This window comes from Chiroxiphia lanceolata, chromosome 19 (genome assembly GCF_009829145.1).
Source record: "Chiroxiphia lanceolata isolate bChiLan1 chromosome 19, bChiLan1.pri, whole genome shotgun sequence".
NCBI lineage: Eukaryota > Metazoa > Chordata > Aves > Passeriformes > Pipridae > Chiroxiphia > Chiroxiphia lanceolata.
The window spans coordinates 11986988-12006743 of record NC_045655.1 but is presented as its reverse complement, the minus strand read 5'-3'; the positions used below and the strand labels follow the sequence as shown (position 1 = coordinate 12006743).

At 50.4% G+C, this 19756-nt stretch overlaps 2 protein-coding genes across 6 annotated transcripts in view; one reads left to right on the top strand and one right to left on the bottom strand.

Annotated features, from left to right (window-relative positions):
- The window catches only part of TBC1D16 (TBC1 domain family member 16), a 29657-nt gene extending 21971 nt beyond the window's left edge, over positions 1 to 7686 (bottom strand). For 2 of the 3 annotated variants that reach the window (XM_032706463.1, XM_032706466.1), the window contains exons 1-2: positions 7594 to 7679; positions 1146 to 1381 (exon numbers count right to left, since the gene is read on the bottom strand). In XM_032706463.1, the coding sequence (XP_032562354.1) occupies positions 1146 to 1323 (178 nt within the window). In that variant the 5' untranslated portion in view covers positions 1324 to 1381; positions 7594 to 7679. Of the gene's footprint in view, positions 1 to 1145; positions 1382 to 7593 lie in introns of all 3 variants that reach the window. The other variant, XM_032706465.1, reaches the window with a different exon arrangement.
- A 219-nt stretch (positions 7687 to 7905) lies between these two features.
- On the top strand, positions 7906 to 19653 carry CCDC40 (coiled-coil domain containing 40). 3 transcript variants are annotated; one of them, XM_032706460.1, is made up of 18 exons: positions 7906 to 8000; positions 9646 to 9736; positions 9886 to 10040; positions 10550 to 10633; positions 10716 to 10935; positions 11315 to 11472; positions 12314 to 12436; positions 12799 to 12920; positions 13611 to 13854; positions 13956 to 14138; positions 15028 to 15273; positions 15800 to 16013; positions 16528 to 16697; positions 16818 to 16909; positions 17449 to 17569; positions 18233 to 18421; positions 18637 to 18795; positions 19318 to 19653. In XM_032706460.1, the coding sequence occupies exons 1-18, from the start codon at positions 7983 to 7985 to the stop codon at positions 19561 to 19563; spliced, it is 2835 nt and encodes a 944-aa protein (XP_032562351.1). In that variant the 5' UTR covers positions 7906 to 7982; the 3' UTR covers positions 19564 to 19653. The 3 variants fall into 3 exon arrangements, with proteins under 3 accessions (XP_032562351.1, XP_032562352.1, XP_032562353.1); XM_032706461.1 differs by having other exon boundaries at positions 7970 to 8000; positions 9586 to 9736; XM_032706462.1 differs by lacking the exons at positions 7906 to 8000; positions 9646 to 9736 and having other exon boundaries at positions 10027 to 10109.
- The last annotated feature ends 103 nt before the right edge of the window (positions 19654 to 19756 follow it).

Here is a 19756-nt window from a genome sequence, read left to right as displayed (position 1 = left end):
CGGTTGTGACGCGGGTTTGTTCTAAGGGAACTGCGCAACCCTGACATTTCCCTTTCCCCCTCTCCCCATCCTGGAAATGTCCAAGGCCAGGTTGGATGGAGCTCTGAGCAACCTGGTCTAGTGGAAGGTGTCCCTTCCCATGGCAGGGGTGTGAAATGAGATGACCTTTGAGGTCCCTTCCAACCCAAGCCATCCTGAGATTCCCCCCACTTCACCATCCCTTACACATGGGCAAAACAAACCCTTATAATTTACCAGGAGAAAATTGTGGAGTGTCCAATATTATTCACTATTTGCAAATCATTTCAAGTCTGCATATGGCTTTTGAACTGTCTAAATTCCCTCTGGCCTAAGTGGACAGAGAAGTGCCACACAAATACTTGGACTTCCTGGATAGATTACTAATCAAGAGTAAATTGTGAAATATGTTGCCACATGTAAAACTTCTACTGTTTCTTAGTTAAACAATTTCAAGTGCCAGCTGAACATTGATTTCTCAAGAATATTTACCTTACTGTAGCTAAAGGGCTACAATTTTCATGGAAAGCCAATGAAAAAAGAAGTCACCCACACATAAAGCGAAGCAAGGGTCAATGTTCACAGAGTAATTTGTTTTGTGAAGCTGAGCCAGGAGCCACAGCTCTTTGATGAGAACATGAAAGAGTGCAGGAACAGATGAGAATAAAGGAACAGAGCAGGATTTATCTTCATTTACTCCAGTGCATGTGGCCACAATCAGGTTTTCTTGCCCTTTCCTTTACCAGTGGTTGCTGAGGCCACTCCAGCAATGACAGCTACAAGAGGATACTTGGATTTCCTGAACAATCCAGACTGGAATGAGCAACAGAAGTCACTGTCCTCAAATGACAACTGTCCATCTTCCAGCAGTACAAAAGGACTTACTAAACCAGGTAAATCCGTGCTGGACCAGAACAGAAAGGAAGAATCAATTTTTCTACTAAAAGAAGATGGATCAGCTGATGGATCAGCTTGTGGACGGCTTTCCTTAGTCTTCCACAAGACTGCCTTGCCCTGGCCCTCACTGGCACCTCTTCATTCCTAAGAGCCCAAGATATAGAATTTGATAGAAACACCTGCTGGGAGAGAGAAAAAGAGAGTGAGCAGTGTCTGCAACACCCCATCACCTGGATGGTGCTCCCCGACGCCTTGCAGCAGCTCAGGTGGGTGGACACAGACATTGTTCTTGGAGTAGATAATCTCCCCATCCAGCACACAAGATGAGCTGCCGCTGCCACCGGGAGTCAGGGTCAGGAGGTCGGAGGCTTTGGAGGAGGCACGTCGGAGGAGTCGCCCCAGAGACATCGCCAAGGAAATGTTTCCATTATCTGTCAGCTCGAGTCAGCAGCCAAATCCAGAAGATCTGCCAACAAGGGGGAAAAAATAGTGTTAGAACTGATTTAACAACAGCACGTGCCACCCACTGTCTGAGGATGAGTCTCCCATCAACGCTGCACCAATCCACAACCCAAGCAAGAGCCTCTGAATGCTCTGGATCTGTAACATCACCTCCATGCTTTAGAGAAGCTGAAGGACAGAATCCTGGGATGTTTTTCTCTGCAATAAGAAATATGAAGGCAGCAAAACCCCACATGTTAACAGCTACTGTGGGGAGGAGGCAGAAAAGCAATGCTGGTCACTGAAATCACCCACTGAGGGAACAGCTCAGTGGTGTGGAGCTGCCCAAGGTGTCACTGACCCTGGGATGTCACGGAGTCACAGCTGATCCCAGAGGGCTCCTTCAGCACAGAAATGGCCGAGACCATGGCACTAAACACGAGGCTGCTGCTCCAGCCACAGCAACCTCCCATCTCCAAAAAACCATCGAGCAAACTCACTTCATCCCGTGTGTGTTTGGGGTTTGGGGGCTGGGAATTTTTTTCTATGAGGTTGTTTTTTGGTTTTGCTTTGGGGGTTTTTTTTGAGCAGTGATGGTTAAATAGAGCCTTGTCAGAGGTAAGTGGCAAGAGCCCCCTGTTCAACAGAGTGGGCAGAGCCCAGAAGCAGGGTGTGGCACACCAACTCAAGGCAAACACTCCACCTATCAATAGCTTTACCCAACTGTGGAACATGATTCCCAGCTCATCACCAACCTACCTCTGTGCTCAAGTGAGGTGTGCTCCTCATCGGGGCTGTTGGTGAGGAGCTCTGCAGTGGACCCACAGGGGTCACCCAAGCTATGAACCATTTAGCAGATGGACCAGGAAGACTTGATGTATTGGAAGATCAGGTGGATCTCACACAAAGCAATCCCACAGACAGCCTGACACCCCTGGGTGCAGAGCAGGCTCCCGCTGCCATCCCCAGCTGGGAAGCACCAGAGCCAGGGCAGTTTCTGTTCTGCCAAAAGCACACAAGGAGAGGAAACACCTGCTTTTGTTCCTCTGTGTTTACATGGCCCACCTTGCTGTGAACAGGCCAGTCTGACCTAGCACACCCCGCACACGGCCACGCTCCAGGGCCAGGGTAGCCCGTGGGGAGATCAGCCCGGGTGTTCCTTGGGGCCAGTCCCACACCACGGGCTGCATGGCCAGGGAGAGCCAGAGAGAAAGATAAAACAGGCAGGCCCTGACCTGTGCTATCAGGGGCATCTTCTCAGGAAATACTTAAGGGCCCAAAGCAAGCACCATGAGACACGGAACAGCTCTGATTTCCTTAACCTGGTTTTGATGGTATCTCCAGCCAGCCGAGGTGGGGAGAAGGCACAAAGGGCAAACAGAACTGGCATTTCTCAAAGAGCAGAGTGAGGGCTGCAGGGAAGGGAAATAGCTGTCCTGGTTCTGACAGATTGGTACGTACAGAAGACTGCAAACGAGACTGCCAAGCTGCTGACAGAGCCTTCGTTAAAGGACAAACTATTGGCTTAACTGGCAATCACCACATTTGTCAGCTTGAATCACAGCACAGGCGGTTTCTGCGTTTCAGTCTTTGCTGGGGCTTGATGGAGAAGCCTCAGCCCCGCTCTGTACCAGCAAGTGTTCAGGATGAGAGGATTACTTTGCGAGTCCTGCGCACTCCTGTCTCCTTCCAGCACCAAACACAACATGCATCCTCATGTCTCAGCCCCAAAAACCAAACACGGTGGAGCTCTGTGCTTGTTCTCGTCCACATTGCCAAACCCCACAGCTTCAGGCTGGGTTACACCAGGGAAAAAGTCATTTGCTCAACCACATTTAAAGAACAAATCACCTTTCCTCTCATTGCACCCTGCAAGAACAGACAGTAAATTCTGCTGCAACTGCTCCTTCCCACAGCGAGTTACAACAGGCTGTTTCCACCCAGTGTCGGGGGGGCTGGAGCAGTGATGTGGAGCAACCTGAGCCTCCAGCACACCTGAGCAGGGGCACCTGTCACCACAACACTTGGTAGGCAGCACAGAGTGACCAGCTCTGCCCAGTGCTGTCGAGACTGAAACCAGCCCTGCTGTCCAGACCTTCAGCTCTGTCAGGGATTTCATCAGAACCCTAAAAACCTGTGCACACACAGAAGGAAGGTGGGACCAGCTGGCTGCTGCTGCTGCTGGCCAGGGAATGCTTCCTCAGGAAACACGAGGGAGCTTTTCCCACCAAGGACAGGAGATGGAGAAGCACACTGAAACAAGAGCCCGTGTGATGTCCTGCAGGAAGGCGGGTGGAGCCGCAGGATGTCTCTGCCAACAGAGGCACCATTTAATGAGCTTTTACCTGGCACAGAAAGAACAAAGGAACACGTAAAGATCAAAAGCTGCTCCCTGGAAAGCAGGAGGAATTTAAAGGGAAACATTGCTTTGATCCTGCAGAACACCTGTTGCCTCAGCACTGGCTGGATGTGCAGGTGGACGGCGCTGCAGGTACACACAGGCACAGTGGGCTGGGAGGGGGAAACCAAAGAAAGGACAAAAGGTGAGGAATACAGTGTCCTGCCAGCTCAGAAATTTAGTCTGTTGGACTTGTCTTGCAGAAGACCTACATATCAGAAACCAGAGACCACTGCAGTGCTGCAGACAGCAACCAAACACACTGGGATACATAAATATCACCAGCAAACTCAATTAGTCCTTTCACCATTGCTGCAGGCCAGGGAATTCCGTGTAGCTTTGGTTGCAGGATTAAAGAAAACAGATTTAAGTCACTGGACAGTTTCAGGGAGGGTGACAAGAGTGATCTGGGCCATGGAAAGAGATTGCCAAGGGAAGACTGAAGTGAGGGAAATGTATTAGAAGTCTTCACACGTGGGAACTGTCACTGCCAAAGAAAGGAAGAGCTGTCAATGGAGGTCAGGAGAAGCTGAAAGGCAGTTGAACTGTGGCAAGGAATATCTAGTTTTGTCATTCTAGTAGCAGAGACAATGGTGCACCAGAACAGGGCAACCTCAAGGGGCCATTTCCATCACTGGGGTCTCAAAGGCTGCAGAAATAGATACACAGTCAGTCCCAGCGAGGACCAGATGATGGACTGGACCTCTGAAGGCCATCTGGTCTGCTGGTACAACCCCAAAAGTCTCAGAAACTCAGCCTGCGAACGTGCCTCTCTTTCCTAAAAGACAGGAGTTCATACAACACAAACCAGCAAATGACAAAGACACTGAACCTGCAGGGTTTGCTCTACTCTCAGCCCCTTTCTGTGTGGGACAATGTCTGCACACACAGTCTGTGGGGCCTGGCACGTGGGGAGAGGCAGCTACTGCTGCTGCCTCCTGTGTGAGTTTGGGAAGGCAGCAGGAACTGTCCCATAGCTCAGGCAGCAGTAAATCAGCACCATTCAAAAAACCCTCATTTTTCACATGAATTTTGTATTTATCTGCTGATCTGAAGGGATTCTTCTCAGTGTGGAGGAGCCAGCCCAGCTCTCCAGAAGCTGAAGCACTGAGTTAGCTGATAAGCTCTTGCTGAATGCCAATATTTATTAAGCACACACACATTTTCTTCTCCCACACATCAACTGTTGCCACTAAAAATCTTCGCTGCAGCTTCTGAGTCTGTTCACACAGCCCTGGCTGCTCTCCCAGGCAGTGCCAGCACTTCTCAGCTACATGAGTGAAAAAGTGATGGGGAGCCAACTCCTGAAATCCCCACGGGAGCCTCTTCCCAAGAGCCCGACCAGTTCCAGCCAGCAGCGCCCAGAACGGCACCGGCTGCTCGCCTCCCGCAGAGATGCCCTTCCCGTCCTCACAGCCCATCAGCAGAATCCTGTTTGCCTTGGCAGATCACACCTCACCCTGGCACAGGCTGCTGGACCAAATGCTGCTGCCTCCGGTCGCACAAGATTCCTGTATCCTGTCACGGGAGGGCAGTGCCGGGCTCTGGCACGGGCTGACACCCTCCAGCTCGGCGCTCCCGCCCCTCGCAGCACCAGGAGCACACAGCACCGAGGCTCCTCTCCCAGATGAGTCCAGCCTGGAGGGGTGTCCAAATGCTCCTGCAGCCCACAGGTCCCATTGTCGAGCCCTCCGTGCAGGCACTGGGTTCGTGGCTCCCAGGGCACAGTTGCTGTGCAAGACTTTAAGAGCTTTACAAGCAACATAAGCCGAGCTAGAGGGCTCTGGAAGTGAAACATGAGACTTGCAGCGTGTCTGGGCACGGCAGAGAAACACGAGCTGTCAAACAGCAGCACCACAGTCAAGCATGAAATGTCTTTGGTAAGGAGAGAGCAACAGGCTCTTTTTCTGTTTTGCCCTAATAACTTCAATTTAAGTTTACATATTTAAGGAGTGCAGAGTCACTGCAGTGAGGGGGCTCAGACACTGCACAAGTTCCTGTCTCTTTACCCTCCTGGGAAAAGCAAAGGCTGGGTTTGGAACTCTCAAGCAGAGGTTACAGAGCGAGTGACTGGAGACAGAGTACGGCAGCCCAGAGCCAGGACTCACAGCTTCCTTCCAGTCCTTGGAGTAGATTTTCTGTGCCACTCTCAGCTGGTCACCCACTTGATCTCTACTCCTCCACGGATACATGGGAGCCCTTGTACGACCTTCCTGCTGTATTGCAATACATGAACATTAGGGAACAAAAAAGAAAAAAGCTTTCCAAACTCCTTGCTGTTCACTGGAGCCAGTTAGGAGGACCCAGCCAAATCAAGGAAAAACATTTACTGTAGGGAGCCACTCTGAAGTCATCCCATCTCATGGGGAGAATTATGTAGGTCACCAAAAAGTCCTTCATTGCTGCCCTGCCAGAGCAGCAGCAGCTCACTGAGCACAGAGCAAAGGGAACTGAATCCTGCAAGTTTGTGACTCGGAAATAAAAAGGAAAAGGGAATGCTCTGTTGGAGCCTGCAGCTGCTCCCGGCCACACCTGCTCAGGCATCAGAAAGCAAACAAAAAGCAAACAAAACCCTCACCACCCCCCACCCTGGCACCAAACTCACCTGCAGCAGCACCTAGCATTCTGTGTGCCACATGTCCCTCCATCCCAGATTAACCAGCATTTCATATCCCTTATCTGCACTGCTCGTGCCACAGGTAACACTTTTATGGCCTTTTATTTCCAACGTCCCGGAGCCAAGGCCTGATAACACTCACAGGACTTGATCCCGGAATACCAGCAACTAAAAACCCCAGGAGCCTGGATTCACAGCTGAATGGATGAACTAACTGAAAAATGAACTAAAAAGTCTTTCTCAGTATAACAGAAATCAGACCACGTGTCTCTGTCACTCGGACACTCCAGCAGTCCCCTCTCCCTGGGCACAGGCAGAGGCAGGACTGTGCCCCTTCCCTCCCTTCCTGATGGACTCAGACAGCCCTGTTCTGCCCCATCCTGGCTCTCCAACCTCACACCACTCACACAGATATTCTCCAAATTCAACACAGGAAAGCTTGTAGAGACTTTTACCCCAGTTATCATCAGGACGTGAATGAGCTCCTACAAAAAAGCGCCTTCAACAAAAGAAGCAGCCAAGTCTGAGATCCTCACCCTGACTTGTCCTGGTCTTCACATTTCTACTGTTTTCTCTTAAAAGATCTTTCATTTTTCTTCCTATTCCGAGCGGCAACTAAGAACAAAACACCTCTGCAAGGTAAGCTCCCAGCCTGAGATCCAAGAAGACAGATAGATCTCCCAGAGGAAGCAGCAGAGTTATTTTACAGAGTGTCAGCAGCACAGTGAGCAATACAGCACCTCACAATCCCTGCCTGGAGCATCCCAAGGCCACGCATCAAACCACTGCCAGGGACCCCCCCTCCACCTCCTCTGCTGGTAACAGAGCTCAGGTACGTACTGGGGTCACCTGGGAGAAGACCAGCTCCCTAAAAGGAAGGAAACCATAGGAATGCGCTCGGAAAAAACAGAAGATAAAGTTTAAGAACTAGTTCGCTTTCCAGTAGCTCCCACGGGAAGCATCCCGTTCTCCTGGGCAGCATCCTGGTCCCCAGGGCATCATCCCAGCCTTCCTCGGGCATCGTCCCAGCCCTCCTGGGGTTCATCCCGCCCGCTCCCGCCGCTCTCTGCGGCGTGGGAAGGGCGGACAAAGAGCGGGATAACACCGGGATGCACCGCCCAGGTGCCGGGCAGGATCCCGGGGCTGGGCCCGGGGGGTCCCGGGGCAGCGCTGAGTGTCTCCCGGCCCCTCTCCCCTCCCACCACCCCCGGCCCCGCTTTACCGGCACAGACGAGCCCGGGAGAAGTCCCGGCGCTGCCCGGCCCGGGCGGGCTCGGAGCCGCCGCCGCTCCCGGCCCTGCGCGGGGCTGCGCCCGCCCAGCGCCCCGCCCGCCCCGGGGCTGCCCGGCCGGGGAGGGCGCGGAGGGACCGCCCGGGGCCGGCACCGCCCGGCACCGACACCGGCACCGCCCGGCACCGACACCGGCACCGGCACCGGCACCGCCCGGCAGCGGGACCCGCGGGCGGCACCGGGCACCGAGCGCGGCCCGACCCCCGCGCGCCGGGGATGGTGCGGCCCCGGAGCCCCCCAGGCCTCCCCCCCCGCGGCCGCGGTGGTGCGGCCCGGCGGTCACGTGAGCGGGTGTTGACGCGTCGCTTGGTAACGGGAACATGGCGGAGCCGCCGCGGGTGAGTCGGGACCGGGACCGGGACCGGGACCGGGACCGGGACCGGGACCGGGATAGGGATAGGGATAGGGACAGGGATAGGGACCGGGATCGGCACCGGCACTGACACCGGCACCGGCACCGGCACCGGCACCGGCACCGGGACCGGGACCCCTGTACTGGGACCGCCGGCCCGGTACCGCCCGGTCCGTCCTGTCCGCGCCCGGAGCCCGGTACCTCCCGTTCTGGTACCTCCCGTTCCGGTGCCGCCCGGGATGAAACCAGAGCCCCCTCACATCTCGCTGTGGAGGTGAATCCCTTTGGAACATTCCCAGCGTTCCTTACGGAGGAATGTGTTCCAAAAAAGCCACTAAAAAGTAAATTTTGTTACGGTCCCATGTCAGCAGCGTTTGAAGTATGTGTTTTTCACTCACTCCTTTGCACGTTTCTGCTGCAGACACTGTAAAAAGGGATTTATCCACATTTCATGGACGCACATACTCAGGCTCCTTTTGGAGGTTTGTTGGTGGCAAGTTTTCCTCTTCCATTGGAACTGCCCAACACTTGAATTTGGCAAGTGATGAAGCGGGATAAAACAGTGTCTCTCTAAAAAGGAAAAGAGAAGGAAAGAAAGAAGAGAATAATTTGGCTACACGTAGTGCAAGCTGGAAGAATTTCTTTAATAAATCCCTAAGGGCTTTTTTTTTTTTGTTTTTAAATAGATGTGAACTAGAAACTCGTGAAGCTGTAAGAGGTGTGGAGGATTTTTGTCAGGATCTTTACTGTCTCAGTGCTTGCTGGGTGACTGCGTTTGCAAATGAGATTAAACTTCTAAATTAAACTTCTGTGCCCTGTGGCAAAAAATACCGTAGCATTAACATTAAATGTAAATGATAATCTGCTGTTCTGCTTTCCACCTGTGCTGTGAGCCAGGCCATGGAAGCAGAGAATGGGAATGACAATGGAGAGGGAGAGTCTGTTCTTCTGGAGGAGCAAGAAGAGTCATTCCCCCCCGAAGAGAGGTCTGTGGGGTTACAGAGCTGTCCATGGGACAGAAGTGGGACACCATAATTATATAAGTAATCTTATTAATTATGTGGCTGCCCTATCCCTGGAAGTGTCCAAGGCCAGGTTGGACAGGGCTTGGAGCAACCTCAGCTAGTGGGAGGTGTCCCTGCCCGTGGCAGGGGGTGGAACTGGATGAGCTTTAAGGTCCCTTTCAACCCAAACCATTCCATGATTCTGTGATTCCTAGAATGCCTGAGCAGTGTTTGCAGCTGCACATTCTCCTGGTGCAGTTTTATTGCTGCAAACACAAAACCAGCCAGAATTGGAACAGAGGGAAGCCCATGGGTCAAGCACGGCGTGTACAACAGCTCTGACAGAACCAGAGAGGTTCTGTTGCTGTGCTGGGCATGTGTGAGGTGTTTTATAAATCAGGGTGACACAGCTTTGCCAGTGTCTCTGTGCTGGTTTTAGAGCCAGGCCCTCCTGCTGATCCTTTGTCTGCATCGCTCGTGTCTCATGGTGACAGAAATAAGAACATTTTTAGGGGTAAATAGAGGTAGATGGAAAAGCTGTTTCAGGTGATGGATCTTATGTTTCAGGAAAAATCTCCTGAGACTTTGTAGGACAATGTAGAAAGTGACAGTTGTCCTCCTGAACAGGGTGACATGGAGCAGCCAGTACCAGGCAGAGGAGCCTCTTCCCTTCCCTCGGGAGCATCGGCAGCGGAGCCGGACACCGGCACAGAGCCAGGTATCAACACAGCAGCACCTGAGACCAGCTCTCAAGCATTTCTCCCTTTCTGGTCATTGTTAATCCAGCTGGAGGCACAATACAATGAAATCTAATCCTATTTCCTTATCTGTTTCTTTTTTTTTTTTTTTTTGGGGGGGGTTGTCCAGGGAACATGGGAGACCCCATTTCACTCCCTGGTGAGCATGGAGACCGAAGATGGGAAAAGGAATCCCAGCAGCATGGATCCAAGGACCATGAAATAAGCAGAAGTAGTGAGGAAACAGCAGAAGAAACAGAACTGGTCGTCTTGGATCCAGAACACGTGAGAAGCCCTTGAATCTTGTCATTGTTCTTTGCAGACCTGGTGATTTTGCTTGTCTGAAGTGTGGAGGTGAGCTGTGAGCAGTGGCTCAGCTGTTTGCTGAACTGCACGTTTGCAAATCACTTCTGCCAAAGTATTGACTCCTGACTGTGTCACTCCCTCCATACCAACCCCAGAGCTGCAGGTTCAGGAGTGAGCAAGGTAGTGGGCAAACCTGGTGCTCTTCAGTGCCCCTGACAGAGAAGTCCTTGCAGCAAGAGTGAGTGGGTGGGTTCTCAGATGTAGCTTCTGACATGCTTCAAATAATCTCACTGGTCACTTTTTGACATAAATGGATACCCACTATGTAACTCCTTCCACTTGCTACAGTAAGTGTAGCTAAAATAAGAACACAAGTGTCTATGGCAGAAATAAGATGTTTTATTTAATGGGGGGAGTACCAGCGAGGCTTCCTCATAATTTATTTACACAAGCATGTTAAAATTTCTGAATGCCATCCTTCTTCACAGCCTCTGATGAGAAGATTCCAGGCTGCCCTGAAGAATTACATCACTAAGCAGATGGAGCAAGTGAACATTGACCTCCATGAGCTGGTACCCGGCCTCTCCTTTGCCTTCCCACAGCCCCTCCCGCCCCAGCTGCCGTGGGACAGCTCGTCACCTCTTGTGTCTGCAGAGGACAGCAACGAAGGACAGCAAAGTGCAGAGAGAAGAGCTCGGGGTGGTCCTCTATGGAGCCCAGCAGCAGCTGGCCCAGCTGCAGGAGGAGCTGCAGAAGAGCCACGACCGCCATTCCCGGGCAGCCACGGCGAGGCAGCAGCTGGAGGAGGAGCTGGGGGCCCTCAGGGATGCTTACAGGAACACGTGCCACAGCACAGATGATGAACGCAAGAAAGGTGGCTGAGGCAGTGCTGGCAATGTTTCCTAGTTTTGGGGCTGTGTGGAGAAATTAATTTGGATTTTAGGCAAACTCTGGATTGAAAAACACAGTAAAATTGATCAGGAATAATGCACTCACCAAAAAGTTTCACGGGCGCTCCTGGAATTCTGTGTGCTGGGAATCAAGGAATTGCTTACCAGGATTTTTAGCTTTGCTTGTGGAGCTTTGCTCCAAAGCTGGTGTAAATTCTTACGTTGGGGAGGGCTGATGTAGCTGGTGTGTGAGAGGTTTTGCTTTGGGAGCTTCTGTATTTTTTTCCCTTTTATTTCTATTTAAGGTGTATCCTACAAACAAACTTCTCTGTAACTATTTTCCCTCTTCCTCCCCCCTCCCAGTTTCTGCAATGCAGACCCAGGTTGAAAACCTGGCCTTGCAGCTTTTCTACATGCAGAACATGGACCAGGACATGCATCACAAGATTTTACTGATGAAACAGTCGACAAAGAAGGCTGAGGCAGAGAAGTTCCAGGCTGAGGTGGAAAAGAAAAAACAGGTACCAAGTAAAACTGTCTTTGAAAAAAATAAATACAGGTCACAGTTAGTGGTGAGTCTTGGAGGATGTGCTGCCTTGTCAGAAGGAAGGCTGGAGTGATGGAGTCATGGAAGGTGCATGGGAATATTTTTCCAAAATTATGAAAAAACCCCAAAAAAAGCAGAAGCTTTTCTAAAAAGGAGAAGAACTCCTGCCTCCCCCCAGATAGCAGCACTTACTGCCCAGAGGGTTGGGCAAGCCTTAGGACAGTAAATCACTCTTCAGTCAAGCAAAAGGGGTGTGGGGGCAGGAAGATATTTAGTGAAGAAATACCATGTATTCAGGTCTCGAGAACTATTGTGAGTCACAGCAAATTTCACAGTGGAAAGTGAACTTTGGGAATGAGCAGAGCTGGTCGGTGCTGGAGCTCCCTCTGCTGCCTTCCAGGATGCAGACTGGGTATTACCAATGCAGAATTCCATGCAGACTGTTAAAATACAATGGGTTTGGGAGGTTTTCAACAAAGGATTTTCAAATATACATTATTAAGATTCGCAGCATCTGGAGAAGTGGCACAGTGTAATCCATGCTGACAGGAGGGAATGCTGCTTCAGAGCTGCATTATCAATTTACTGCTGCAACTGGAATAATAAACAATCAGCAAAAGTTTCATTCTCTTACAAGTTGTCCCTGCTGCAGTCCTGAGTCATTTGTGTATGAATGGGAAAGTTTCAGTAGGAATCAAATCTAATCCAGTTGCCAGTTTAATTCCTTTTCTAGCTGATTTTGTTCTTGTAGGATACAGTTGGTTAAGACTGAGAGTACATCACTCACCCTGAACATTTTGGCTCTGACTCCATAGGACCTTCTCCTAGACCAGTTAACAAGGAGAGCCTACGAGCTCCAGGAACAAATTGCTCTGTTTGAAGCTCAGCTCGTGGCCCAGGCAGAGGACACAAAAGTGACCCGGCAGGCAGTCAGTGAGGTAGGAGGGGGCTTTTCCTTTCTGGTTAATATTTCCCTCTGGCAGGACTGACCCCTCTGGCCTGCCCTCACGTGTTGTGTACAATGTGGGCCAGAGCTGCGTGTTCTGTTCCTGTTTGGAGGAATGAAGACTTTTTTTCTTTTCCTTTGTTCTTAAGAATTGCCTGTAAATCATTTCCTCCTCCCCTTCTCAGCAGTTTTTTCTTGCAGACCTGTGCTCTCTGGTCTGCTGTGACAATGAACCAGCCACAGTAGCTGAAGCTGTTCCTGCTCAGCATATTATGAACAGAAAAAAAATAAATTGCATTGTAACATGAATTTGGTTTTTCAACACAGTGTAGATTCATGCTGTCTGTTCCCCAGGCTGGTCTGGAGGTCCAGGCTATTAACATGGAGAAAAAGAGGTTGATAAACCACTGGAACAGCAGTTTGGCTGGAATGAAGCAAAGGGATGAGGCCTATGTTGCCACTCAGGAGTTGCTGAGGTATGGTCTGAAACCAGGCCCTGGGGAGAGCTTGAATAATTTGGGAAGGAGGGATTCCAGAAGGGGCAGTGTGTCTCCTGTCAGGGTCAGCACTGTGTGGGCAGGGAGTGTCAGGCAGAACAAGCTTCCTGCTTTAAACTACATTATAAAATTAAAGGACAAGAGGCACAGTTCTCTGTTCCTCTCAGAATGTAGGGGGTTCTTAAAGCTGTTCAGAATTTTTCTATTCATATTTTATTCCTTTAAAAGAGTTCCCTCACCTTTACAACACCTCTCACTCCAAAGAGTTAGATGTCAGGAAGGATTTCTCTCTCACTATCAGGGTCTTGTGAGGCCTTTAGAAATCTTCAGGAAAACCTCCCTGTTATTGCCAAAGGAAGTGTTTATTTGCTGTAAAGCTTGACTGATTCTCTGAGAACAAGCAACCTGCTTTTATATGGTGACATCCTGGTAGGAATAGGGGTGGGACAGTACTGAAAGAAGGAATCCATTTTCCTACATACATTTCCTTTTAAATCCTAATGTCTCCATCCATCTCCTGCTGCCTCTGCACTGTCCCAGCAGCTGAGCCCTTACAGAGATCTTCCTTCTTGGGCAGTTGGTGCAATAACATATTTGAAAAGAGGAATCTGTAGGTGGCTGTTCAGCACCAATCCCTGTGATGATTTTCCATCCTATTTGTCCCTCTAGCAACTACAGACGTGACCTCAGGTCCCTGGAAGGGGACATCCACGGCTGTGGGAAGTCCATCAGGAAGGAGGAGGAGAAGAATGAGTTGCTTGTCACCATCCTGAACCGGTCTCAGAACGATGCCAATGTGACAAAGAAGCTGATTGCCCAATGCCTGCTGCAGCAGGAGGCCCTGAAGGTTGAAATGGGCACCTACACTCGTATTCTCCATGAGACAGAGCAGGCCCTCATCAGGACCAAGATGGTGAGGAGAGTCCATGGAAGATGTGTCTTTTGGAATATTTGAATTTAATACCCTGCCTCAAGCAGTTGTGGTGATCCTGTCTCTGTCTTCCAACCTTTTAGGACCAAGCTGCTCACCTGGATGAGTTGGTGTCCATCAGGAAGGATATACAGAAGAGAACTTATGTCAAAGAGCAGATGGAGAATGAAATCATGGCAAAGCTTCAGGACCAGATGATATCCAGCCAAGCTGCAAAGCACTTCTCACAGATGGCTGCGAAACTGCGGAGGAGGAAAACCGACCTGGTATGGCATCCCCTCCCCTGGGGAGGGCAGGGCAAGGCAACCACCAGAGCAGTGCTTCTCCAGGGCTTTGTCAGTGACTTCCTGCTGGTTCCAGTCTGCAGCTGAAGGGCTCCTGAGTTTGCCTGCAGTCTGGTTCTGCCTGTGATGTGATTGCAGGATGCTGGTGTATGTCAGAGAGCTTGGCCAAAAAGGCCTGACAAAACACAGTTCTTTACTTAGAAAATGGAGCAGAATGATGAATCCTGGGAGTATTTACTAGAAAGGATTAGCAGTTCTTATGTACTGGAAAAAGACAATGGATATGTGGTGCTTCTATACTCCATATTAACTAACTTTTACCTCTATACTCCCTCACAGAATGGGATGCAGGCAGCTCTTGATTCCAAGGAACAGTCCAACCTGACCCACAGCTCTTTAAGGCATAAGTTGCTCTCTCTGAGAGTGTATAGCTGGTACAGGTAGAAAAACTAGAAGACTCAGCCCAGCATTTCTCACACTGAGCTGTGGGGCTGTTGTTAGGTGAGGGATGTGTGTGCCAGGTGTGGTGGAGAAGGTACAGTACAGTGATGTCCTGCTGCTGTTAGCCAGGTAACTAGAGACACTAGAACAGGGGGTAATTGCAGGAGGGATGGGTGAGGTCACCTGAAGGTTTTTGGGATTTTTAGGCTCCTTAATGCTTTTCAACAGCTGTATGGCAGAGGTAAATATTGTATTACCTGTCAACTGATGGAGAAACAAAGGTACACAGAGGGTAAGTAGGTTACAGCTTGTAGTACAGACCTGGGATTAGAATCTCAGTCCCCTGATTCCTGTGCTGGGATAAGTGGTACTGCAACTCAACGAGTGGCTGTTGGTGACAGTGATATGTTTTCTCTCTTGATATTCCCAGGAGCTGCATTTTTACAAGGTTGAGAACGATGTGGGCCAGATTATCCTGAATGCAACTAATACCAGCTGCAGGCTGACAGTCCTCCAAAAAACACTCTGTGAGGTGGACAAGGAAATAAAAAATATCAGTGATCTGATCAGCTGCCAGGAAAGTGAGATTGCAAAGTGCAGGCTCCTGGCTGATAAGAAAGGAGGGATCATCTGCCTGTACAACAAGAAGCTGGAGATGCTTCTTGCTCAGCAGGGGGTAGGTACTTTTGTGTTTCAGTCCCAATTTTGATTTTATTCTTTGTGGTGACCACAGATGTCCCTGATAAATGTAACTGTGCAAGTGTTGGGTAGTTCAAACTTTCAGGCATCAGCACTGTGATTTAAAAGCTGCACTAGTTAATGCAGGTGTTTATGTTTGTCAGACAGTTCTTGATGCACATGAAGGGAATTCTAAAATGAGGGTGTGCCTGGCACAGATTCCTGCAGGGAGTTGTTTGCAACCGATGAAAATGTCAAATGCCATCAATACTCTGGGAGTAAATAGGATCTTGTTAAAAAATCTGCAAACACTGACAAGGGGAGTGTGGAGCAGGCAGAGACATTTCAGTTGTTTGATGGTTGGCCCCATTCAGCTGATTCCCAGATCTGTCGCTGGCACTGTGAGACCTTTATGGATACTGATGTGGAAATGAGTCCTATCTGCAGGCTTTGGAATGTCCAGATGCTGTAAACAAGCTCCAGCAGCCTCTGCTTGACTTATCCCAAACTTTGCCCTCATACAGGGGCAAGAACTGGGACCGCTGGAAATTGAGATCAACAAGCTGACGAAGGAGATAGAAGAATGCAATTCTGAGGTGATGACACTGCAGAAGTACTGGCTCAGTGAGCAGAAGGAGCTGTTCAGGTTAACCCGGGAGCGGGAGGAGCAGCTCAGCTCCCTGGATGCACTGAAGAAGCAGATCACCATCATGCAGCAGAGGAAAGTGCGCATGGAAAGTACGGCATTCCCTGAGCTTCCTGACAATGGCCACCCACCAGGGGAGGAAAAAGGGAGTGGAGGATTACAGATGGGAAAAGCTGGACCTGCCTCTGGATATGTGTGAGCAGGAATGCCGACAACCCTGGCACTGCACTGGGGCTGAGCCTGGCACTTGTGCTGTTTGCACGTCGTTATTCCTGTAAGGATTGATCCTGCTGTCCTGACACAGTCAGACCCTGAGTGACAATGTCACCTGGCACACTTCTTAAATAAAGGTTGCAGGTAGTGGGTAGGTTATTGTCCCCAGCAATGACAGCACTTTCCTTGGCCAAAACCAACTCTTTTCCACGGGAGTCTCCTTCAAAACCTTATTTGGTTTTTGGGCTTGTGGAAAAACGTTTTGGCTGGACATGTGGGACATGGGTGGCTCTGCCTGAGGCATTGCCAGCTCTGGTAGCAGTTTGTCACACCTTGTCTGTGTTCAACCCAATGCTCAGGGGAATTCTAAGACTTTTTTCTGTTCACCCATAGATGAAATTCAGCAGGAAACAAAAGAACAGAAGGACATCGAACGGCACATGAAGGACATGTCAAATGACTTGGTAAAGTTGAATGTGTTGATCAGGAAGAACAACAGCAGCTTTGAGGAGCTGCAACATGCCAACATGATCACAGAGAACGAGTTTGTGCACTCCCTCAAGGTACCAAGGCCTGACACCTCATTCCCAGGTCTCAGCCTTCTGTGCAGATTGGAGGCAGGTAGTGATCCTGGAAAACCTCAGCCTGACAACACTGTATTGTTTTGTGCTTCCCAAATCTAGGCAGCAGAAAAAGAATCCTTGGAGATGCAGGAGAAGTACAGTCAACTGACTGAGGAGAAGGAAAGGCTCCTGAACAGCATAATGGAAGCAGAGTAGGTACCAGAGAGTGCCACAATCTCGTGTGTCTGTGTCCATGTTCCTGTTCTCCTCCAGGCACCAAACTGACCCAGCACGAGCAAATGTGCTTCTGTCCTTCCTGAAGAAGGGGAAAGGACTTTAATGAATGTTTGAAACACAGAAACTGAAAGGTGCTTTGGTTGTCTCTGGAATAAGCTGGGAGGATGGTGGCTTTAACAATTCCATCATGTGTGGGCTGGATGTTACCAAGATCTGTATGGCGAGACTCTGCCAGTAACTCGGAGTGAATGTGCTGCACTGGGCTGTTCACTGGGGTCCAGCAGTCCCTGCCAGTCTGGGCACACTTGTTTTTACAGTCACCACCCCATTTTCTGAGTTGGGAAGCTTTCTGTCTGGTTTCACCCTGCTCTGTGTTGCCCTTTTCCACGTCCTACGTGCAAATCCTTGGATTCTGCCAGCTCTGTGTTCAGAATTATCTTGGGCACGTGCTGCTGCTGGTACACAGAGATCCCTGTGGGTTACAAAGGCTTTCTCTTTCCTTTCTTCTCTGAAGGCATCAGATCCTGCTGTGGGAGAAGAAGATCCAGCTGGCAAAAGAGATGAAAGAAGCCACAGGTTCTGGGTCAGAACAAGGTGAAATCCAAGCCATGAAAGCAGAGATTCGTAGGATGCAAGTAAGGCACTGGGAAAGAGGGCTGAGGAGGGGAAGCCACACAATGTACTCAGCTTTGAAGTGGCTGAAACATGAGGCAGGAGATGAGAAACAGGCTGGAGAAGTGGCATCTCCAGTGCCCAGGGTGGGACTCTTAACCCCCTGCAGCTCGACTGAACTGAGCCCATCCAGCGTCCCACACATCCTGCATTCCCTGTGAGTTCCCTGTGCCAGGCTCAGCAGAGTCTGGATACTCCCAAGGAATCTATTTAAATTGCAGTAATCTGCCACCTGATTCTGTGACCCCTATTTGTAAGCAAAGAAATGTTGATTACTAAATATTGCATCACCTTAATCACTGGTTAGGAAGGTGTTCCCTCTCCTGGCAGAGCAGCTCTTGCCCTTCATTCTCGGGATGCTTCTGCTTTTCTGCTTCTGCTCTTGCTAATGAGATCCAGAGCAACATCTGGAATATTATTGTGGACAAGTTGACAATTCAGCCCTCTGCCTTCCAGATCCACACATGGCAAACCAGGTTTGGATTTGGACCAAATTTGGCTTGCAGGCACTCGTGTGTCTGGTATCTGGTTTGTGTTGGTGGGATGTGCCACCCAGATGACCTCCCTCGGTGCCATTGGTAAACATTCCGTGTTCTGAGCCTGGTTTGTGTCTTGGCAAACGGCAGGTCCGCTATGGGCAGCTGCTGAAGCAGCAGGAGAAGGTGGTTCGGGACATGGAGGCGTCTGTTTCTCGCAGAGAGACGATAGCGGTGCGGGGAGAGGCTCAGAGCAAGCTGGATAAGAAACACAGCACCAAGAATGACTTCCAGCAGAGGAAACGGGAGCTGAGGAGGAAGATCAGGGAAGCCCAGGAGGTGAGCAAGGCAAGCAGGGCTGCAGGAGCTCACGCAGCTGGTGTTGGCCTTGTGATGAGCAGCAGTGAGCACAGGGGTGCCCGTGCACAGGGGCACAGGGGAGGGCTTTGGACATTCATTAAAAAACCCCAACAAACGAGTTCTGGGAGGATGGTCGGGAATGCAGCTGAACTAAAGAACTGGAGTCTGCCATTTCCTTCTCTTCCATTTACTAGAACATTTTTAACTGCAACCAAGCCATCCTGGAGCTGGAGAACACCCAAGAGTCCCTCAGGGCCACCTTCTCGGAGAAGAAGCAGGAATTGTCCCGACTCCAGGCCAAGGCCGACGGCCTCGACTTGGACATGGAATGTCTCCAGAACGAGAAACGCTGGGTGAGCCAAACAGAGCCTGCTGCTTCCTGCTACTGCCAGCTCTGTCCAGCACCATCCTGAACAGGGTGTGCTCAGTGTCAAATTTTAGCCACATGTTCACTGGGCACGTTCTGGGGGCTCACAGTGGCCCTCAGTTGATGCTGCAGTTGTACTTGGGGCGAGGCTGCATTCACCTGGAAACATCAGCCTGAAGGACCTCGTTTGTATTGTGAAAATACCTGGTAACAACCACCCTTTGTGCGTGCCAGCTGCGTACTCAGAGCCAGCTCGAGGTCTTGAAACCCTGTCCTGGCAAGAGTTGGCTTGTATGCGTGGGACTTTCTCTGATTTATGGAATTCTGTGATGTCTGTACCCCTACAACACTCGGGATAGAGGTGGTGTTTGGCTGTTGAGATGGGGAATTCACAGCACTGTCCTCCCCTTGTCACATATGGTGGTCACAGCGGCTGACACGAGTCACACCGATGCCCTGTGTGCATCTTTCCTGCTCTCACAGCCCTTTCCCCTGTTGCTTTTCTCAGAACCTGTTGGAGCTTGTGGCCCAGCAGGCACACCAGAAGCATCTGCAGGCACTGAAGGAAGGGAAGTACCGGGCCCCGACCTGCACTGAAGAGGCCTGCAGGAACCAGCAGGAGAAACTGCGGGGTCGGCTCCAGACCATTAACACCATCGTCCAGCGGATCCGGGAGGAAAATCCCCGGCACCAAAGGGCTCTCCAGTGGCTCAGCCAGTGCTTGGGATCCAGGCTGGAGTCCGAGAAAGCCTGATAGAAACAGAGAAAATACATGTAACATCTGTTTTTATTTTTCTACCTGCCGCAGGCTTTGTAAACAAACACATATAGAAAAATAAACAGGTGTAGGGTATAATATTTGTGTTGTAGTGTATAATGTTTATTTAACATATACCATGGTGCTTATTTTTTTGTATGTTTCTGTTTACGGTTCACTTTCGCTGCCC